At 28.7% G+C, this 17899-nt stretch overlaps 1 protein-coding gene across 1 annotated transcript in view; it reads right to left on the bottom strand.

Annotated features, from left to right (window-relative positions):
* LOC145291975 (beta1,4-N-acetylgalactosaminyltransferase A-like) overlaps window positions 1–17517 on the bottom strand; it is a 683020-nt gene extending 665503 nt beyond the window's left edge. Inside the window, exon 1 of the mRNA XM_080137917.1 lies at window positions 17295–17517. Within this exon, the coding sequence (XP_079994043.1) occupies window positions 17295–17449 (155 nt within the window). The 5' untranslated portion in view covers window positions 17450–17517. The remainder of the gene's footprint in view (window positions 1–17294) is intronic.
* Window positions 17518–17899: the final 382 nt, after the last annotated feature.

The raw sequence follows: 17899 nt of genomic DNA, 5'->3' as shown, positions 1-17899 counted from the left end.
TATTTATTTATTGTTATTTATTTACTTAGTATTTTTATCATTGTTTTTATTTTGTTCAACACAAGTTTTGATTTGTACATTTTTGTTCTTTTCTAATCACGACCACGTCTAAAAATACTGCAGTCTGACGCAAAAGTTGTTAGTAATTTGCATGTCCTAATCAAATCTGAGATATTCGTTTTTAGAAAACGAATCAATCCGTAATCACGTTGATTTTATATTAAATCGAATATATACGAGTAAGGTGAGCGTTTATGGCGTTGTTTTATTTACCATTTCAGTATACACACTTGGTACATTTGATTGCGTCTGCATAATTAGTGCCTTGCCCAAGAGCAAACCTTTGTTTAATTAAACAAAGCTAAACACAGAAAGTGACGATCAAATAATGAAGAAGCTCGCAACACGTCAGTACCAAATTACAAGAATACAAACAAATTTTAACAATTTATTCCGACTAAAGAATCTTTGCTTAAATGCCTTACAATAAAAATAAAACTTCAAATAAACAAAAACAGGGTTTATCAATTCTTTAATAAGAAAAATCAGAAGCTATTTTCTGTTATTTCAGAAGACCAAGCAGGTTGTAATTATTGGTTCCTTTAAGAGATTAAGATGCATTCCTATATTCATGTTTATCTCGGTTTATATAAAGCTAGGTATGTGTATATGTTTGTATATACATCATTCACTCCTGTACTAATTAACCGATCATTATAAATTTGGGATACAGCTGATAGGCGCATGGGTGGGTATTGTGGGCTATATGTTGTTTAATTTAGTTTTATACAAAATGGGTAAACAACAAACGTGAACGCTCTTTGTAAAACTTCAAATAACTCCGATTTTTGCGAAATATTAACAATTAACATCAATTAATAAAAATTACCGAAATTTCAGTTTCATTAAATAATTTGCGACATAATACGTGCACAACTTCTAACTTGAAAAGCCAAATATTTCAGATTTGCGTCGAATTTGATCCAGCAACTTTCTCTGAATTTCAATTTCTTGTTAAGACTCCTTAAATTTTAGGCATTTTCGCGAATGAAAATCATGTAATAACATTTGAACAAATTTGGAATAAGGATTCTATACATAAGGTTTAGTTCCATTACATCTTGATTTTAATATTTGTAAAAGGACATAAATTAGTGCAAAACATTTGGAATAAGGATTCTATACATAAGGTTTAGTTGCATTACATCTTGATTTTAATATTTGTAAAAGGATATAAATTAGTGCAAAACATTTGGAATAAGGATTCTATACATAAGGTTTAGTTGCATTACATCTTGATTTTAATATTTGTAAAAGGACATAAATGAGTGCAAAACATTTGGAATAAGGATTATATACATAAGGTTTAGTTGCATTACATCTTGATTTTAATATTTGTAAAAGGACATAAATGAGTGCAAAACATTTGGAATAAGGATTCTATACATAAGGTTTAGTTGCATTACATCTTGATTTTAGTATTTGTAAAGAGACAAATTAGTGCAAAACTGTTCTGTTTGAAGAATTCATTGTATCAGACTTATATTTCTTTCTCTGAACATCTGTTATATAATATATCCCGGATTACGCCGGCATGTTGGATATTGGTTTATGTTTAATGTAAACAAATACTCGTCGAGCCATCCTCTTGGAAAATCAAGTCCTCTTAAGTAATCCTTTGCTTCATCCTACCTATGGTTTACAATTTTCTAGTAACAGTGATCATCATCCAAAGATTGTTAAATCTTTTCAACCATTATCCTCGAGTGGCCCTTAGGGCTTGATAAGTAGTAACCCATCAGTATTAAATAATGTTTATTTATAATAAGAGATTTCATTATTTCTGTTTTTCTAAAAGTAACACCAGATTTTATTTTCTACTTGAAAATGAAGATGAAAAAATTTATTACCTTTTTTGCAGGATACGTAAGATACAAATTTAGTGTTGGAATTTTTGTGTACCAATAATTATGCGTCCCCCTGTTTATATATTTATTATATTTTTATTCTGGTTCTTATATTTTTCTGTATTTCGTATCTTTTATGATTCTTAGTTTCGTATATTTTGGGTTCGTACGAAACTCCCTTTAATTTAAAGAAAAAGAGCAATGCTAGCTCCTTGAATACGTCACGAGCCCAGCGCGAAATTCGGCCTCTTTTGAATTCCGGCGACGTGGATATTCGATGTGGTTTCATTGCCCGTGTTGATATGGAAATTTGACGATCCCTCCTTCAAAGAAGAATACCCAGCAACAGAACACTGGGGCGCAACGAAGCGAACTTCTGAAGACTATTTATGTGGCTACGGTTTGCACGTATTTGGGAGGAGTGTAATTTTTTAAAAGACTTTAAATTGAGAAAAGAAAAAGGCACATGCCTGACCACTATCAATTTGTGAGTACGTTCCTAAAATTTATTGCATATGAGAGAGAGATTAGGAACTACTATTTGAATTATATTGTATTCGTTCATTGATGCGACATTTTCAATACAAGAACCAGCGTTTTTTTTTTTTTTTTTTTTTCATTATATGTTGTTACCTTGGCGTTCTCTGTTGTCTGTATTAATGCCTGCAAAGGGAAAAATTTGCAACTAAATTCATTGTGAATAAAATCTCTTCTTCGTTTTAAAACAAGACCTTTATATTTTATTCTTTACGCCCCCCCTTTTTATTCCATCCTTTTATCTTATTTTTTTGCAGGCTAATTATTTTCGCGTCAAATTTATCTGAAAGAGGATAAATTTCCGACATTAGACACAGCAGTTGCGATTTCAGATTGTTTGTAAGACACACCGGATGCTATTTGGAACCTTTTTATAGGACACAAATGCCGTTATTTCAAACAATGTTACAATACACACCAAATACCATTAAAAACCTTTTTAGAAGGTAAACAAGATGTAATTTCGTACGTTTTTTACAAGATATACAAGTCGCCATTTTGGATTATTTACAGAAAAAAATGCAACTGCTGACTTATTATTTATAGACTAAAATAAGATGTTGTTCTCAACTTATCTAAATTAATAAATCTTTAAAACGAGTGACTATTAATAATTTACAGAACTAAGATAAAAAAAAAGAAGCTCTTCAAATTTCAAAACCAAAAATTACAATTATTCCTCTTTCTCCTTCACCTATCTTTTTATCTCTTACCTTATTGATTCTGAATAGAATGTTAGACTTCAGACTGGAAACCACTTGTTAGAAGTGATTGGCCGTTGTTTGATTGGACTAAGCCAGGAAAAATAAATTTCGTTTTATCTTCTTATAAGTACAGAAAAGAACATTTTTTTCTTTTCTTTTCTTTTTGTTGTCGTTGCTGAAAACTGAATTATTTCTTATTTCTTTTTCTTTTAAATTACCATTTTAATAAATGACCAATTCTTTGGTTGCAGTAAGGAATGAATGCGTGGTTTAGATTATTTTGCCTTTGTATTCTACGTTGGGGAGGAATTTTTGTATCAAACATGTCCATCTAGAAAAAAGTTTGATATTGGGCAATGGGGAATACGGACAGCAAAATACTAGTTCCTTCCACCAATTCTTGTGTAATTAGTTTTAAGAATTGTCGAATAAGAACTGAAAAATCTTTGTCTTTGTTTAAGTGTAAATATCTTCATATTCATTGTGTATCTAATGAAGCAAAGCTGCTTCACAAAAAATTCCTATTTGTGGAACGCATTTCTCTGGAACTGTTTCCTTGTATATTACCTATGCATACATATTCCTTGCATAGTCGTCTTTCAATCCAATATCAAGAGATTCCTGTTGTAACCAAACTTAGTTGATTCTATTAATGAGGTTCTTCATCTTTCAAGGTGCTATCATTACATCTCTATAGTCCTTAGCCTCGAGGCTATGAGTATTGATCCATGGTAAGTGCTAAAAATAAAAACAAGATTTCGAACTTTACTTTCAAACATGGTCCAATAAGAAGCCCTGAAAACGCGATGGTATTTTTCGTTAGTAACATATTTCTTATACAGCTTCCTGTCTGTGAAATACATTTCAGTGGACCTGCTTCCCTACATATTTCAACATAATCGTCCTTAAATCCAATATCAACAGACCATTTTCACAAGTAACCAAACTTATTTGATTCCATTAATGAGTATCAATCTTCCTTTTACCATTCAAGTTGCTATCATCAACTTTGAGGATCAATGGTTAATACCGACACCAAAAAACTTGATTTCTAATTTGCCCTAATTTTTAGGTTTCGATTAATTTTGAAGATGGTCTAATTAGAAACCTTGAAAAGAAAATGAAAATCGTTTTTAAATAACTTCGACAATTTTCTTTTACATATCTCCAATTTGCTTTATTTTTTGCAGAAAAGAATAATGGAATTTTACACGACTCTAACCTTATGTCTATTCTAATCTTATGCGAAAACATTATTCCTCTGCAGACCTAATATCATGCGGAACTTTCACAGAGTTCTTTGCAGGATTCTTTAATTCAAACAGATTATTGCAGAACTGGTTCTTTGCAGATTACAACATATGATAAGTTGATATTAAAAAATGGTTTGGAATTAGAAAATATGCCAAGAATAGCAAAAATGGTCAATAACATAACTACTGAAAGCAATAAATAGATTTCTTAAAATCTTAATTAGTTTTTGAGATCGTCATTAATTACTCATTCATTTTTTATGGCTTCTTATTAGATGACTGCTTTAATTTCACTATTATGCTGAATTCTATTTGTGCATAGTTTCCACATTCTGAATAATTGTACAGAATTTAAGGTGAAAACGTTTTATCACACAGAAATATTTTAATATATATCTGTATACACACACACACACACACACACACACACACACACACACACACACACACACACACACACACGATGGACTCTCCCATCGATTTAAACGTATGAGGTTTCGCCAAAACAACTAAGTTGCTCCGAAACCCAATAAGATTATTTGTTTATAGTGGTGAAGGCTTTGTGTAGAACCAATCACACTTTTTGCTATTACTGCTAATCCTTGTCGGTGCAGATGACTGCCACAAGACAAAGCACACTACAACGCAGGTTTTTACATCAAAGTTACCGTTTTCTAGGTGCATGTCTTAACTGGGAGTGCAAAGCTCCCAGTGAATTAATGCGCCACCATATACCAACCTGGAAATTTCTACAACTCGGCGCGGAGCATACAGCACCTAGCCTTCCCAAATGGTTACCCATTTGATACTGTCCAGATTCAACGTTGCTTAACTTCTGTGATCTGGTGAGAACTGGTGTGTCAATGTGGTATATATATATATACTAGCGTTGATGTCCGGCGTTGCCCGGGTGTTTGAAGGTGTATGCTGAGCAAAAATAACCAAAAAAAAAAAAACGGTCAATTTTTTAAAACTTTGACCTTTATTATGACCCCTTAACATTTATTGTTTTGGGCTCAAATCAAGTTATTAAGTTAAATCCATGTCCAAGGAGCCTATATCTAAAATTTCAAATGTTTAGACCCCAAATTGTCGGAGGAGTTTGGTAGAGTTCTCAAAGGTCAAATCGTTGAACTTTGACCCCTTAACAGACAAATTTCTGGCCGAAAACCGATCACGTAGATTTTCCCAAATCTCAGTATCCTGTATATCAAATTTCGAATCTGTAGACTAAAAATTGACAGATTTATTGCGTAGGGAAATGTACACAGACAGACATACATACAGAAAGACAGACACAGAGATACGTTCACTTTCATAGATATATAGATATATATATATACATAATTTACTTTGACAGTGTCTGTACGAAAAGTCTCTACCAAACTCCTCTCTGAATATTTGGTCTACAGAGTGGAAATTTGATATATAGGATATTTGGATCCGTAGCACACTTTCGATGATGTTTTTAGCCTGTAAAAATAGCTGCTAAGTTGACCCTCACACAAGTCATTCGACCATCTCTTGAGCATGCATACATATACATTTTTATCTTGAAGTTGCTAAAATTTTTGCCTATTTTTTATCTATCTGACAAAAGCTCAGATGATATCAACTAAGGCTGAAGCACTAAATAATGACTGTTGCTGGAGCGCTGAATGTTTCGGTTTCAGTTCCAGCTGATGGTACCAAAGTCATTTTCTTAACTTTTGAAATCATTACTACATGTACAATATAATACAATGAAGAATTTTCTCTGTAGTAATAAATAAGAAATCTGCATGAATTAAAACATTAAAGTGTGCATTACGACCGGGCAATGCTGGATGGTCTGCTAGTATTCGATATTTCAAAAGATGCTGTAAATCAACCTATCATACTGTGCAATCGCTTTTGCTTTTCAAGAGTTATCTATCGTATTTGGAAACGGACGGAAGCCAACAAGATTTTCTGTGCGGCGATTATAAGTATCTTCCTAACGCTGCTTGCTGCAAAAGTTTCCGAGATAGATCAATAAATAAGATAAACTTTTCTTTTCTGTATTTTCGAACTTTTTACTTCTAATTTATCCCCAACAGCATCGTCCAACTAAAATATGCATAAAAAAAAACATATCAAATTCCTTGATGAACTCTTCAGAGCTGAAAATTATATTAGTCAGCCGTTAACAATATGTCAGATAGTTTTGCTTTTTTCCTTGGAGCAGTGGACAGTCCATCTTACGGTCTTATCATAGGTGGACATCTTAAACTGTAAGACGTACAACTGGTAAATTAGCAGGAAAAGAATATAAGGGAAAAACTCTCCCTATTTTTTATCCTAATATTCTGCAGCTTCTGTGTTTGTGTTCCTGTTTACTTGCCTCTTTACAAATGGCAGAGTTAGACACAAGGTCAGCTTTTAATATGGAGTGAAACCCAACCCCGCAGAAAGGGGTTGAGACAAGAATAAAATTAGGCTACAAAGATTTCTTTTTTTTTCTAACCGAGGACAGAAACGATTAAATGTAGTATTAGAACAGATACTTCACTTTGCAATATTTATTTGCACAACATATAAACATATTACATAATGAACAAATTAGGCACAAGGCCAATCAAAAGTGTGGGGATAATGAGTATCGTTGGTCTCCTTAGGCTAGTACTTGAAATTGTCTATTCTACTCTTAACTAGAATCATCTCAGTTACCACAATGCCACATACACTACAGAGGCTGTCTTAGTTAAGATAAACCCAAATTTGAAAAAAGTTTCATTTAAACACTAGAAGGGAGATCCAATGTTGCCCGGGATTGAATGATGATCAACGAATGTTTCACACTCCCATATTTTTATTGTCATCCGTATCGGTGAAATCGACAATTTTTCAATCAAATCGATTGATTGCCTGCTCTAGTTGGGGACCCATCGTGGTGTACCGGAAGGAAGCCTCATATACGTCTACATTGCACTGTAGAGAATCTACTGTTGATTTTATAAAATTATTTTTATCTATAATGGCTTGAATTAAAGTTTAAAATACAGAAGTCAGATATCATGCTTCAATTGTACTCTAAACAGAAAGAGTCATTTCAAGCGCGCCCCTGTCATATTAACGAACCTACTCTAATAAAACTTCTCAAATGCGCTTATGATGTTAGGCTGTCTAAGGTGTTAACTTTGGTCAAAATCGCCTGTTCCTCCTTTCATTGAATTATTTCGATTATCGATACTTATCAAAGACATTCTGATACAAAACCTATCAAAGAACATTGCTAGGCACATAAAGTACTTTCTTAAAAAATTTCATAATAATCCGCCCAGCCGTTTTCGAGTCCATAGGGAACGAACTCACACATACAGAAAAACACACACCAGCAAAATTCTTTTTATATAATAGTAGAGATAAACATAGAAATTACATACTTAGTTATATATTTTATTATGGTTTTAAAAAAATTTACAATCAAATTGAAAAATAAATTTCCACACAACAAAATTAAGCACAAGGCTCTCTAAGAAGGGGGGGTACAGGGTTTTGAATAAAAAAACATATGTACAATTTGCAAAACTTTTCTGTATGTTTGTTTATGCATTTTTTTAAAAAAAAATTTGTTTTACATACTTTGTTCTTAGCCAAAAAGCCATGGATCATAGGTAGGATGCATTTAGTTAACCCATCTTCAAAATGGTTTACAAGCAGACAACACAGTATCATAGAATACTTCTGGTTATATTTTGGAATGTTTTTAGATGAGAATGGACAATCTGTCATATTTGAAATTTTCGGGCTACTATTTTCATCTTTGTTGTTTTTTCACAATGTGTAACTGATGTAAACTTTGACTTTCTTCAAGAGCATCTTTTCAAATTCAGGAATCCTTAACAGTTAAAAATTAACGGATGATTACGTTGATACACTTATTTAACCACCGAAGTTACGTAATGTTGGAATTCTTTTGTACCAATAATAGTACACCTCCCCCCTGTTTACATTTATTATTTTTTATCTAGTTCTTATATATGATTTTTTGTATTTTGTATCTATTTTAATTCTTAGTTTCGTACATTTGGGGTTTGTACGAAACTCCCTTTAATTGGAAGAAAAGGGAAATGCTAGCTGCGTGATGACGTCACGAGCCCAGCGCAAGATTTGCCCTCTTTTTTTGGTTCCCGCGACGTGGATATTGGAAGTGTTCATTGCGCACCGCTGACAAGGAATTTTGGAACCTCCTTCAAAGAAGAAAACCCGGCAAGAATACCCCGGGCATGCGACGAGGCATGTTTCTGAAAACTATCTATGTTGCTACGTTTTGCACGTAATTTGAAGGAGTGTAATTATTTAAAAAGAAAATACCTTATTTTACGTGACAAGGAATTTTGGAACCTCATGCAAAGAAGAAAACCCGGCAAGAATACCCCGAACATGCGATGTGGCATGCTTCTGAAATCCATCTGTGTGTCTACGGTTTGCACGCAAACATGGAGGGAGAGAAAATTCTTAAAGGACTTTAAACGAAAAAAAAAAAAAAGAAAAAGGCACGTGCCAGACTGGTTTTCAATTTGTGAGTACACTCCTAAAATTTACTACATATGAGAGTGTGATTAGAAACTACTGTCTTGAATCTTATTAATGTATTTGTTCATGGATACGACATCTTTATAAGATCCAGTGTTATTTTTTTAAATTATATGTTACCTTGGCGTTTTTTTAAATTTAATGTCCACAAAGGGAAACATTTTCAACTGATTTTATTGTGAATAAAATCTCTTCTTCATTTCAAAGCAAGACTTTTATATTTTATTCTTTACCCCCCCCCCCTCTTTTATTTCATGCTGTCATTTTTCTTTTCAGGTTAGTTACTTTAGCGTCGAATTTATCTGGGAGCAAGATAAAATTCCGACAGCAATGAAGAGTCTGGCTAGTACCAGATGGGTAACCATTTGGGAATGCTCGGCAGTGTATGCCATCTTTTCATGACCAGAGATAGGTGCGCTTGTGAATTTGATATTCCCTGTAAGCTTCCTCCTTCAGAATAAGCTGCTATACCGTGTGATGTATTATCAGGTTGAAGGTCCAATCCTTACTACAAGCGATGACACTAGAAATAATATAGAACCTCAACCTGATCATAGCTGATAGAACGAAAAATATCTAACCCCGTTGGGTTAAATAAAACTGTTCATATTAAAATTCCGTGCAGATCTTCGAGTTTGACAAAGACTCCCAGGTTTGAAAGGGGGACTTGAAGAAGAGTGAGAGTTATTTCGACCGAAATGTTATGAAAATAATAACCAACACTACAATAATAGTTTGAATAATTTAAATATAAATTAGTTGTGGTTACTTTTAGATAATTTTAAGCAGCGGGTTGTTCAGGATATGACGATGGTCTAGTGATTAATGATACAGACTAACGACCTGGGTGTCCCAAGTTCGAATCTAGTTCGTTCTACAAAAATTACTTTCACTTAAGATCTTAGTAACCTTCACGTGGTCCCTGTCGTAATCTCCAATGTCTTTCTAGGACAAATTCTGACCAGAGAAATATCAAGAAAACCAATGCCAATAATAGAATCTTCAGATTCATACGATGATGATGATGATGATGATGATGATGATGATGATGATGATGATGACCAGGTTGTTCGTATATCCATACACGACTATCAACAATTGATATGACAAGATCAATAACTTTCTTTCAATGAAGATCATCAAAACTTGGTTAATATTAAACAATTCCACAAATATGCCTCTCTCTGCTACCAGCATGTGGAAACCAGAAAGAGAAGACGACACAAGAGGTGTGACTTGTTTTATGGAGAAGAACGCGATAAGCTCACGTGAGCATGTGAAGTGTTGAAATGTATTGACCATAAAAGGAACCAAAAGTGAAGAGAAAAAAAATCCGTATTTTGCTAATGTCTGATCGGTGAACATTTATCAGTTCATTTGTGTGTACAGAAACTTGACTAGCATTTGATAGGTTGATTCCACTTCAACAAAAATTCTTGACCCTACCGAGTATAAATTGCATTTTAAAAATAAAAATAATATATATACCGCTCCCCATGTGGGGTACCAAATTGGTTAAAGGGAAAATTATTCCCAGCTCGCATTTAGGTAAAAATGCGCTTTTGTAAATAATTGCATGCATTCAAAACATATCGCTAAAACCAAAACAAACAACATTATATATACATGATGCCCGGAAAACTCGTACTCGGAACACTCGTCCATTTTTGCTAGGTAGGTCCAAACACGAAAAACTGTATATTTATTTTTAAAAAATACTTTACTTTCAGCACTTTTTATGTTATTACGGCACAAAAAGAAAAAGAAAACAGTTATGTGTTATTGTTGGAATTTTTTTGTACCAATAATGGTGCATCCCCCCTGTTTACATTTATTACTTTTTATCTGGTTCTTATATATGATTTTCTGTATTTCGTATCTTTTTATGATTTTTAGTTTCGTACATTTTGGGTTTGTACGAAACTGCCTTTAATTTGGAGAAAAGGGAAATGCTAGCTCTGTGATGACGTCACGAGCCCAGCGAAAGATTCGCCCTCTTTTTTGGTTCCAGCGACGTGGATATTGGACGCGTTAATTGCCCGCCACATACAAGGAATTTTTGAGCCTACTCCAAAGAAGAAAACCCGGCAAGAATACCCCGGGCATGCGACGAGGCATGCTTCTGAAAAATATCTATGTTGCTACGTTTTGCACGTATATTGAAGGAGTGTAATTATTTTTAAAAAATACCTTATTTTACGTGACAAGGAATTTTGACGCCAGCTTCAAAGAAGAAAACCCGGCAAGAATACACCGGACATACGACGAGGAATGCTTCTGAAATCCATCTGCGTGCTTACGGTTTGCACGCAAATATGGAAGGAGTGTAATTACTTTAAAAAAATACCTTATTTTACGTGACAAAGAATTTTGGCACCTCCTTCAAAGAAGAAAACCCGGCAAAAATACCCCGGACATGCGACGAGGCATGCTTCTAAAATCCATCTGCGTGGCTATAGTTCTTTGCTCGCACATGGAGGGAGAGAAAATTCTTAAAGGACTTTAAACGAGAAAAAAAAAGAAAAAGGCACGTGCCTGATTGTCTTTCGGTGTTATTTTTTTCATTAAATGTTACCTTGGTGTTTTTTTAATTTAATGCCGGCAAAGGGAAAAATTTTCAACTAATTTTATTGTGAATAAAATCTCTTCTTCGTTTCAAAGCAAGACCATTATATTTTATTCTTTATCACCCCCTCTTTTATTTCATGCTGTTATTTTTTTTCATGTTAGTTACTTTAGCGTCAAATTTATCTGGAAGCAAGATAAAATTCCGACATTATCAAAGAAAGCGAATATTTTATTCAGAAGAATTAATTTAGTGTAAAAAATTCTTGTGTTATTACGAAAAAAAAAACACTTCTTGTATTATCAAATATCAAATTATTATATAAAATAATTTATTAAATTATTATGTTAGTGTTAAAACTAATTCGAGTATTTTGAATAAAGTATTTGTTTTATTATTTGATAATATAAGAATTTTTTGTTTAAAAGTCATTTAAGGGCGTTTCTGCACTATGCAGACGGCGGCTATAGCTAGCGAGTATAAATCCAATTTCTTTTTGGTCAAATAACGCGACAAATGAGTAACTAACAAGATTTTTTTTCGAACAGAAAAATATTTGAAAACCAAAACATTTATTGTATAAAAATGTATCAATATATTATTGTAAAAATATTTATTGTATACAAATGTATCAATATATTATTGTAAAAATATTTATTGTATACAAATGTATCAATATTTTATTATTGTAAAAATATTTATTGTATACAAATGTATCAATATATTATTGTAAAAATATTTATTGTATAAAAATGTATCAATATATTATTGTAAAAATATTTATTGTATACAAATGTATCAATATATTATTGTAAAAATATTTATTGTATACAAATGTATCAATATATTATTGTAAAAATATTTATTGTATACAAATGTATCAATATATTATTGTAAAAATATTTATTGTATACAAATGTATCAATATTTTATTATTGTAAAAATATTTATTGTATACAAATGTATCAATATATTATTGTAAAAATATGTATTGTATACAAATGTATCAATATTTTATTATTGTAAAAATATTTATTGTATACAAATGTATCAATATATTATTGTAAAAATATGTATTGTATACAAATGTATCAATATTTTATTATTGTAAAAATATTTATTGTATACAAATGTATCAATATTTTATTATTGTAAAAATATTTATTGTATACAAATGTATCAATATATTATTGTAAAAATATGTATTGTATACAAATGTATCAATATTTTATTATTGTAAAAATATTTATTGTATACAAATGTATCAATATATTATTGTAAAAATATTTATTGTATACAAATGTATCAATATATTATTGTAAAAATATTTATTGTATACAAATGTATCAATATTTTATTATTGTAAAATATTTATTGCATACAAATGTATCAATATATTATTATAAAAATATTTATTGTCTACAAATGTATCAATATATTATTGTAAAAATATTTATTGTATACAAGTATCAATATATTATAGTAAAAATATTTATTGTATACAAATGTATCAATATTTTATTATTGTAAAAATATTTATTGTATACAAATGTATCAATATATTATTGTAAAAATATTTATTGTATAAAAATGTATCAATATTTTATTATTGTAAAAATATTTATTGTATACAAATGTATCAATATATTATTGTAAAAATATTTATTGTATAAAAATGTATCAATATTTTATTATTGTAAAAATATTTATTGTATACAAATGTATCAATATATTATTGTAAAAATATGTATTGTATAAAAATGTATCAATATTTTATTATTGTAAAAATATTTATTGTATACAAATGTATCAATATATTATTGTAAAAATATTTATTGTATACAAATGTATCAATATATTATTGTAAAAATATTTATTGTATACAAATGTATCAATATATTATTGTAAAAATATGTATTGTATACAAATGTATCAATATTTTATTATTGGAAAAATATTTATTGTATACAAATGTATCAATATATTATTGTAAAAATATGTATTGTATACAAATGTATCAATATATTATTGTAAAAATATGTATTGTATACAAATGTATCAATATTTTATTATTGTAAAAATATGTATTGTATACAAATGTATCAATATTTTATTGTAAAAATATTTATTGTATAAAAATGTATCAATATATTATTGTAAAAATATGTATTGTATACAAATGTATCAATATTTTATAGTAAAAATATTTATTGTATACAAATGTATCAATATTTTATTATTGTAAAAATATTTATTGTATACAAATGTATCAATATATTATTGTAAAAATATTTATTGTATACAAATGTATCAATATATTATTGTAAAAATATTTATTGTATACAAATGTATCAATATATTATTGTAAAAATATGTATTGTATACAAATGTATCAATATTTTATTATTGGAAAAATATTTATTGTATACAAATGTATCAATATATTATTGTAAAAATATGTATTGTATACAAATGTATCAATATTTTATTATTGTAAAAATATTTATTGTATACAAATGTATCAATATATTATTGTAAAAATATTTATTGTATAAAAATGTATCAATATATTATTGTAAAAATATTTATTGTATACAAATGTATCAATATTTTATTATTGTAAAAATATTTATTGTATAAAAATGTATCAATATATTATTGTAAAAATATTTATTGTATACAAATGTATCAATATATTATTGTAAAAATATTTATTGTATACAAATGTATCAATATTTTATTATTGTAAAAATATTTATTTTATACAAATGTATCAATATATTATTGTAAAAATATTTATTGTATACAAATATATCAATATATAATTGTAAAAATATTTATTGTATACAAATGTATCAATATTTTATTATTGGAAAAATATTTATTGTATACAAATGTATCAATATATTATTGTAAAAATATGTATTGTATACAAATGTATCAATATTTTATTATTGTAAAAATATTTATTGTATACAAATGTATCAATATATTATTGTAAAAATATTTATTGTATACAAATGTATCAATATATTATTGTAAAAATATTTATTGTATACAAATGTATCAATATATTATTGTAAAAATATTTATTGTATACAAATGTATCAATATATTATTGTAAAAATATGTATTGTATACAAATGTATCAATATTTTATTATTGGAAAAATATTTATTGTATACAAATATATCAATATATAATTGTAAAAATATTTATTGTATACAAATGTATCAATATTTTATTATTGGAAAAATATTTATTGTATACAAATGTATCAATATATTATTGTAAAAATATGTATTGTATACAAATGTATCAATATTTTATTATTGTAAAAATATTTATTGTATACAAATGTATCAATATATTATTGTAAAAATATTTATTGTATACAAATGTATCAATATATTATTGTAAAAATATTTATTGTATACAAATGTATCAATATATTATTGTAAAAATATGTATTGTATACAAATGTATCAATATTTTATTATTGGAAAAATATTTATTGTATACAAATATATCAATATATAATTGTAAAAATATTTATTGTATACAAATGTATCAATATTTTATTATTGGAAAAATATTTATTGTATACAAATGTATCAATATATTATTGTAAAAATATGTATTGTATACAAATGTATCAATATTTTATTATTGTAAAAATATTTATTGTATACAAATGTATCAATATATTATTGTAAAAATATTTATTGTATACAAATGTATCAATATTTTATTATTGTAAAAATATTTATTGTATACAAATGTATCAATATATTATTGTAAAAATATTTATTGTATACAAATATATCAATATATAATTGTAAAAATATTTATTGTATACAAATGTATCAATATTTTATTATTGTAAAAATATTTATTTTATACAAATGTATCAATATATTATTGTAAAAATATTTATTGTATACAAATGTATCAATATTTTATTATTGTAAAAATATTTATTGTATACAAATTTATCAATATATTATTGTAAAAATATTTATTGTATACAAATATATCAATATATAATTGTAAAAATATTTATTGTATACAAATGTATCAATATTTTATTATTGTAAAAATATTTATTGTATACAAGTGTATCAATATATTATTGCAAAAACATTTATTGTATACAAGTGTATCACTATATTATTGTAAAAATATTTATTTTAAAGTCTGCGTAAGAAAATCTAACAAAATAATTTTGCAATGAAAAAATTATACGGTAAAATAGCTTCTTTTTTTTTCGAACAAATAAATAATTTAAATGAAACATTTTTTTTTATTTAAAGCAACTTTGAAGGGTCAACAACAAATTAATAATTCAAATGTTTTAACATAGAAGCGCCACCTGGCGACAGTATAGTCGCACCAAGAAAAGATAGCCACCGTTCGCATACTGCAAAGTGCCTTTTGTTGTTTCATGAACACAAAAAGTGTTAAAACTAAATTAATTTTTTCTAAATAAAATATTTGTGTTAGTATTTGATAATGCAAGAAGCGTTTTTCCTACATAACACAAAGAGTGTTAGAAACTAATGTAATTTTTTAAAATAAATATATGGTTTCGTTTTTCGTATCTTCCGTTTGTTTTCGTTACATAATCAACTGTATCCACTTCCCGTAGCTTGATTTTTTCCGGGCAGTGATTTTGGACATTACCTAAAAAATATACAAATTTATTGTCTTAGATGGGGGACTCGTTTTAAATTTAAATCGTTTTATATCTACCTCAGTATTTTATTTAATTTTCTATTTTTGAGCGATTATCGAGACTCCTAATCCTCTCATGTTGGACATTTTTTGTTCAAAAGTAACACTTGACATTACTTGCTTTTTTAACCAAATAAACTCTTTAAAATAAATTAAAACACTAAAAACTTACAAAGCTAGGTAGAAAACAAACACTTAGAAAAATCAATTTTGATTTTTTAAAACAACAGTAAACAAGTAAAAATATCTTTTAAAAATATTTGAAAAAAAAAGTTTCATTTAAAAAAAACATTACTATTATTTGTTTACAAAAAATGTTTTATATGCCTTTATTTTGCAAACAGAAAACAATTTCAAACAATAATACTTTTAAAAACAGAATCTCTTCCAAGAACGGTCATAAAATGTGTTTTTAATCGATATTTATTCAATAATGGACCAGTTTTCCTACCTAGAAAAATGGACGAGTTTTCCGGGTACGAGTTTTCCTGGTATGAGTGTTCCGGGGATGAGTTTTCCTAAATTGATATATATATATATATATATATATATATATATATATATATATATATATATATATATATATATATATATATATATATAGCGGTTGTATAGATCAGTTTCCTTGATGTAGATCCAATGAAACCCGCGTGATTATTAAAGAGTGCTCAATGGAGGGCAGAGCTGAGATATAGTCTGTTTTTTATACAAACATTATTGGTTACATATGTACATACATGTTTCAGTGGAATTTATATTCAAAGAGACCACCTCGTCAGTCCAAAAAAGGGGACGTTATTGAAATGAGAATCAAGAATACATTCGTTTTTTTTTTTTGTTTTTTTTTGTCAAATATATTCGGATGCGGTTTATTCTCTGAAAGAAAGGGGTAATGTGGACAGTAGAGGTTTTGGAGGGAGGTGTGTCAAATCAAACTGGAGAACGAAAGAGGGTAAACACTTGGTGTCTAATCTTCCATAATAGAACATTTGAAGGTTAAGAAAATTTCATAAAACCTGAAGCAAAAACTTCTTACCTGTATTCCATTTCATCAATAGCAACAGAAAGATGACGGGGGAAGGGTGGACAGGAGTACATGTTGCGATCATCTTCAGGTATCAAATCCACATCGTGAAAAACAAAACAATGAAAACTGTTCTGTTTTAGGGCCTCTTTATAGGCAGCATTCATTATCCGCCCTTTGTTGAATGTTGCATTCCCATACTGCAGCAAAGAAAGAAAAGGTTATCATTTTAATGCATTTTGATTGAAACCACAGAAGTTGGAGTCAAGTTATCTCCATTGTAATATAAAAGTTCTATTCCTCTGTAATAAGGTTTTTTTATAATGACCTTGTTTGTTGTTGTTTTATTGGCTGGGGAAACAAATATAGCGGTTTGGACAAAGGGGCGTGTGTCTATGAATGGATTTATGTAACGCGTAAAATAACAATTTTATATCCAAAAATTATATTAGTGTTTTAATACAAGAATAAACAAACTCTCAGCCAGCAAAGCAATCTTCGACAGTAACAAGGAAATGTATGAAAGCACCTTTTGGCACAGTGGATACTCCGAAACACGAGAATACAACAGAGATGAGGCAATCAAAAATCTTAGAAGCCGTAAAGTAATATGGTTT

This window comes from Euprymna scolopes, chromosome 13 (genome assembly GCF_053919585.1).
Source record: "Euprymna scolopes isolate OS-2025 chromosome 13, ASM5391958v1, whole genome shotgun sequence".
Lineage (NCBI taxonomy): Eukaryota > Metazoa > Mollusca > Cephalopoda > Sepiida > Sepiolidae > Euprymna > Euprymna scolopes.
The sequence above is the reverse complement of the archived record's forward strand: the minus strand, read 5'-3'. Positions and strand labels throughout refer to the sequence as shown.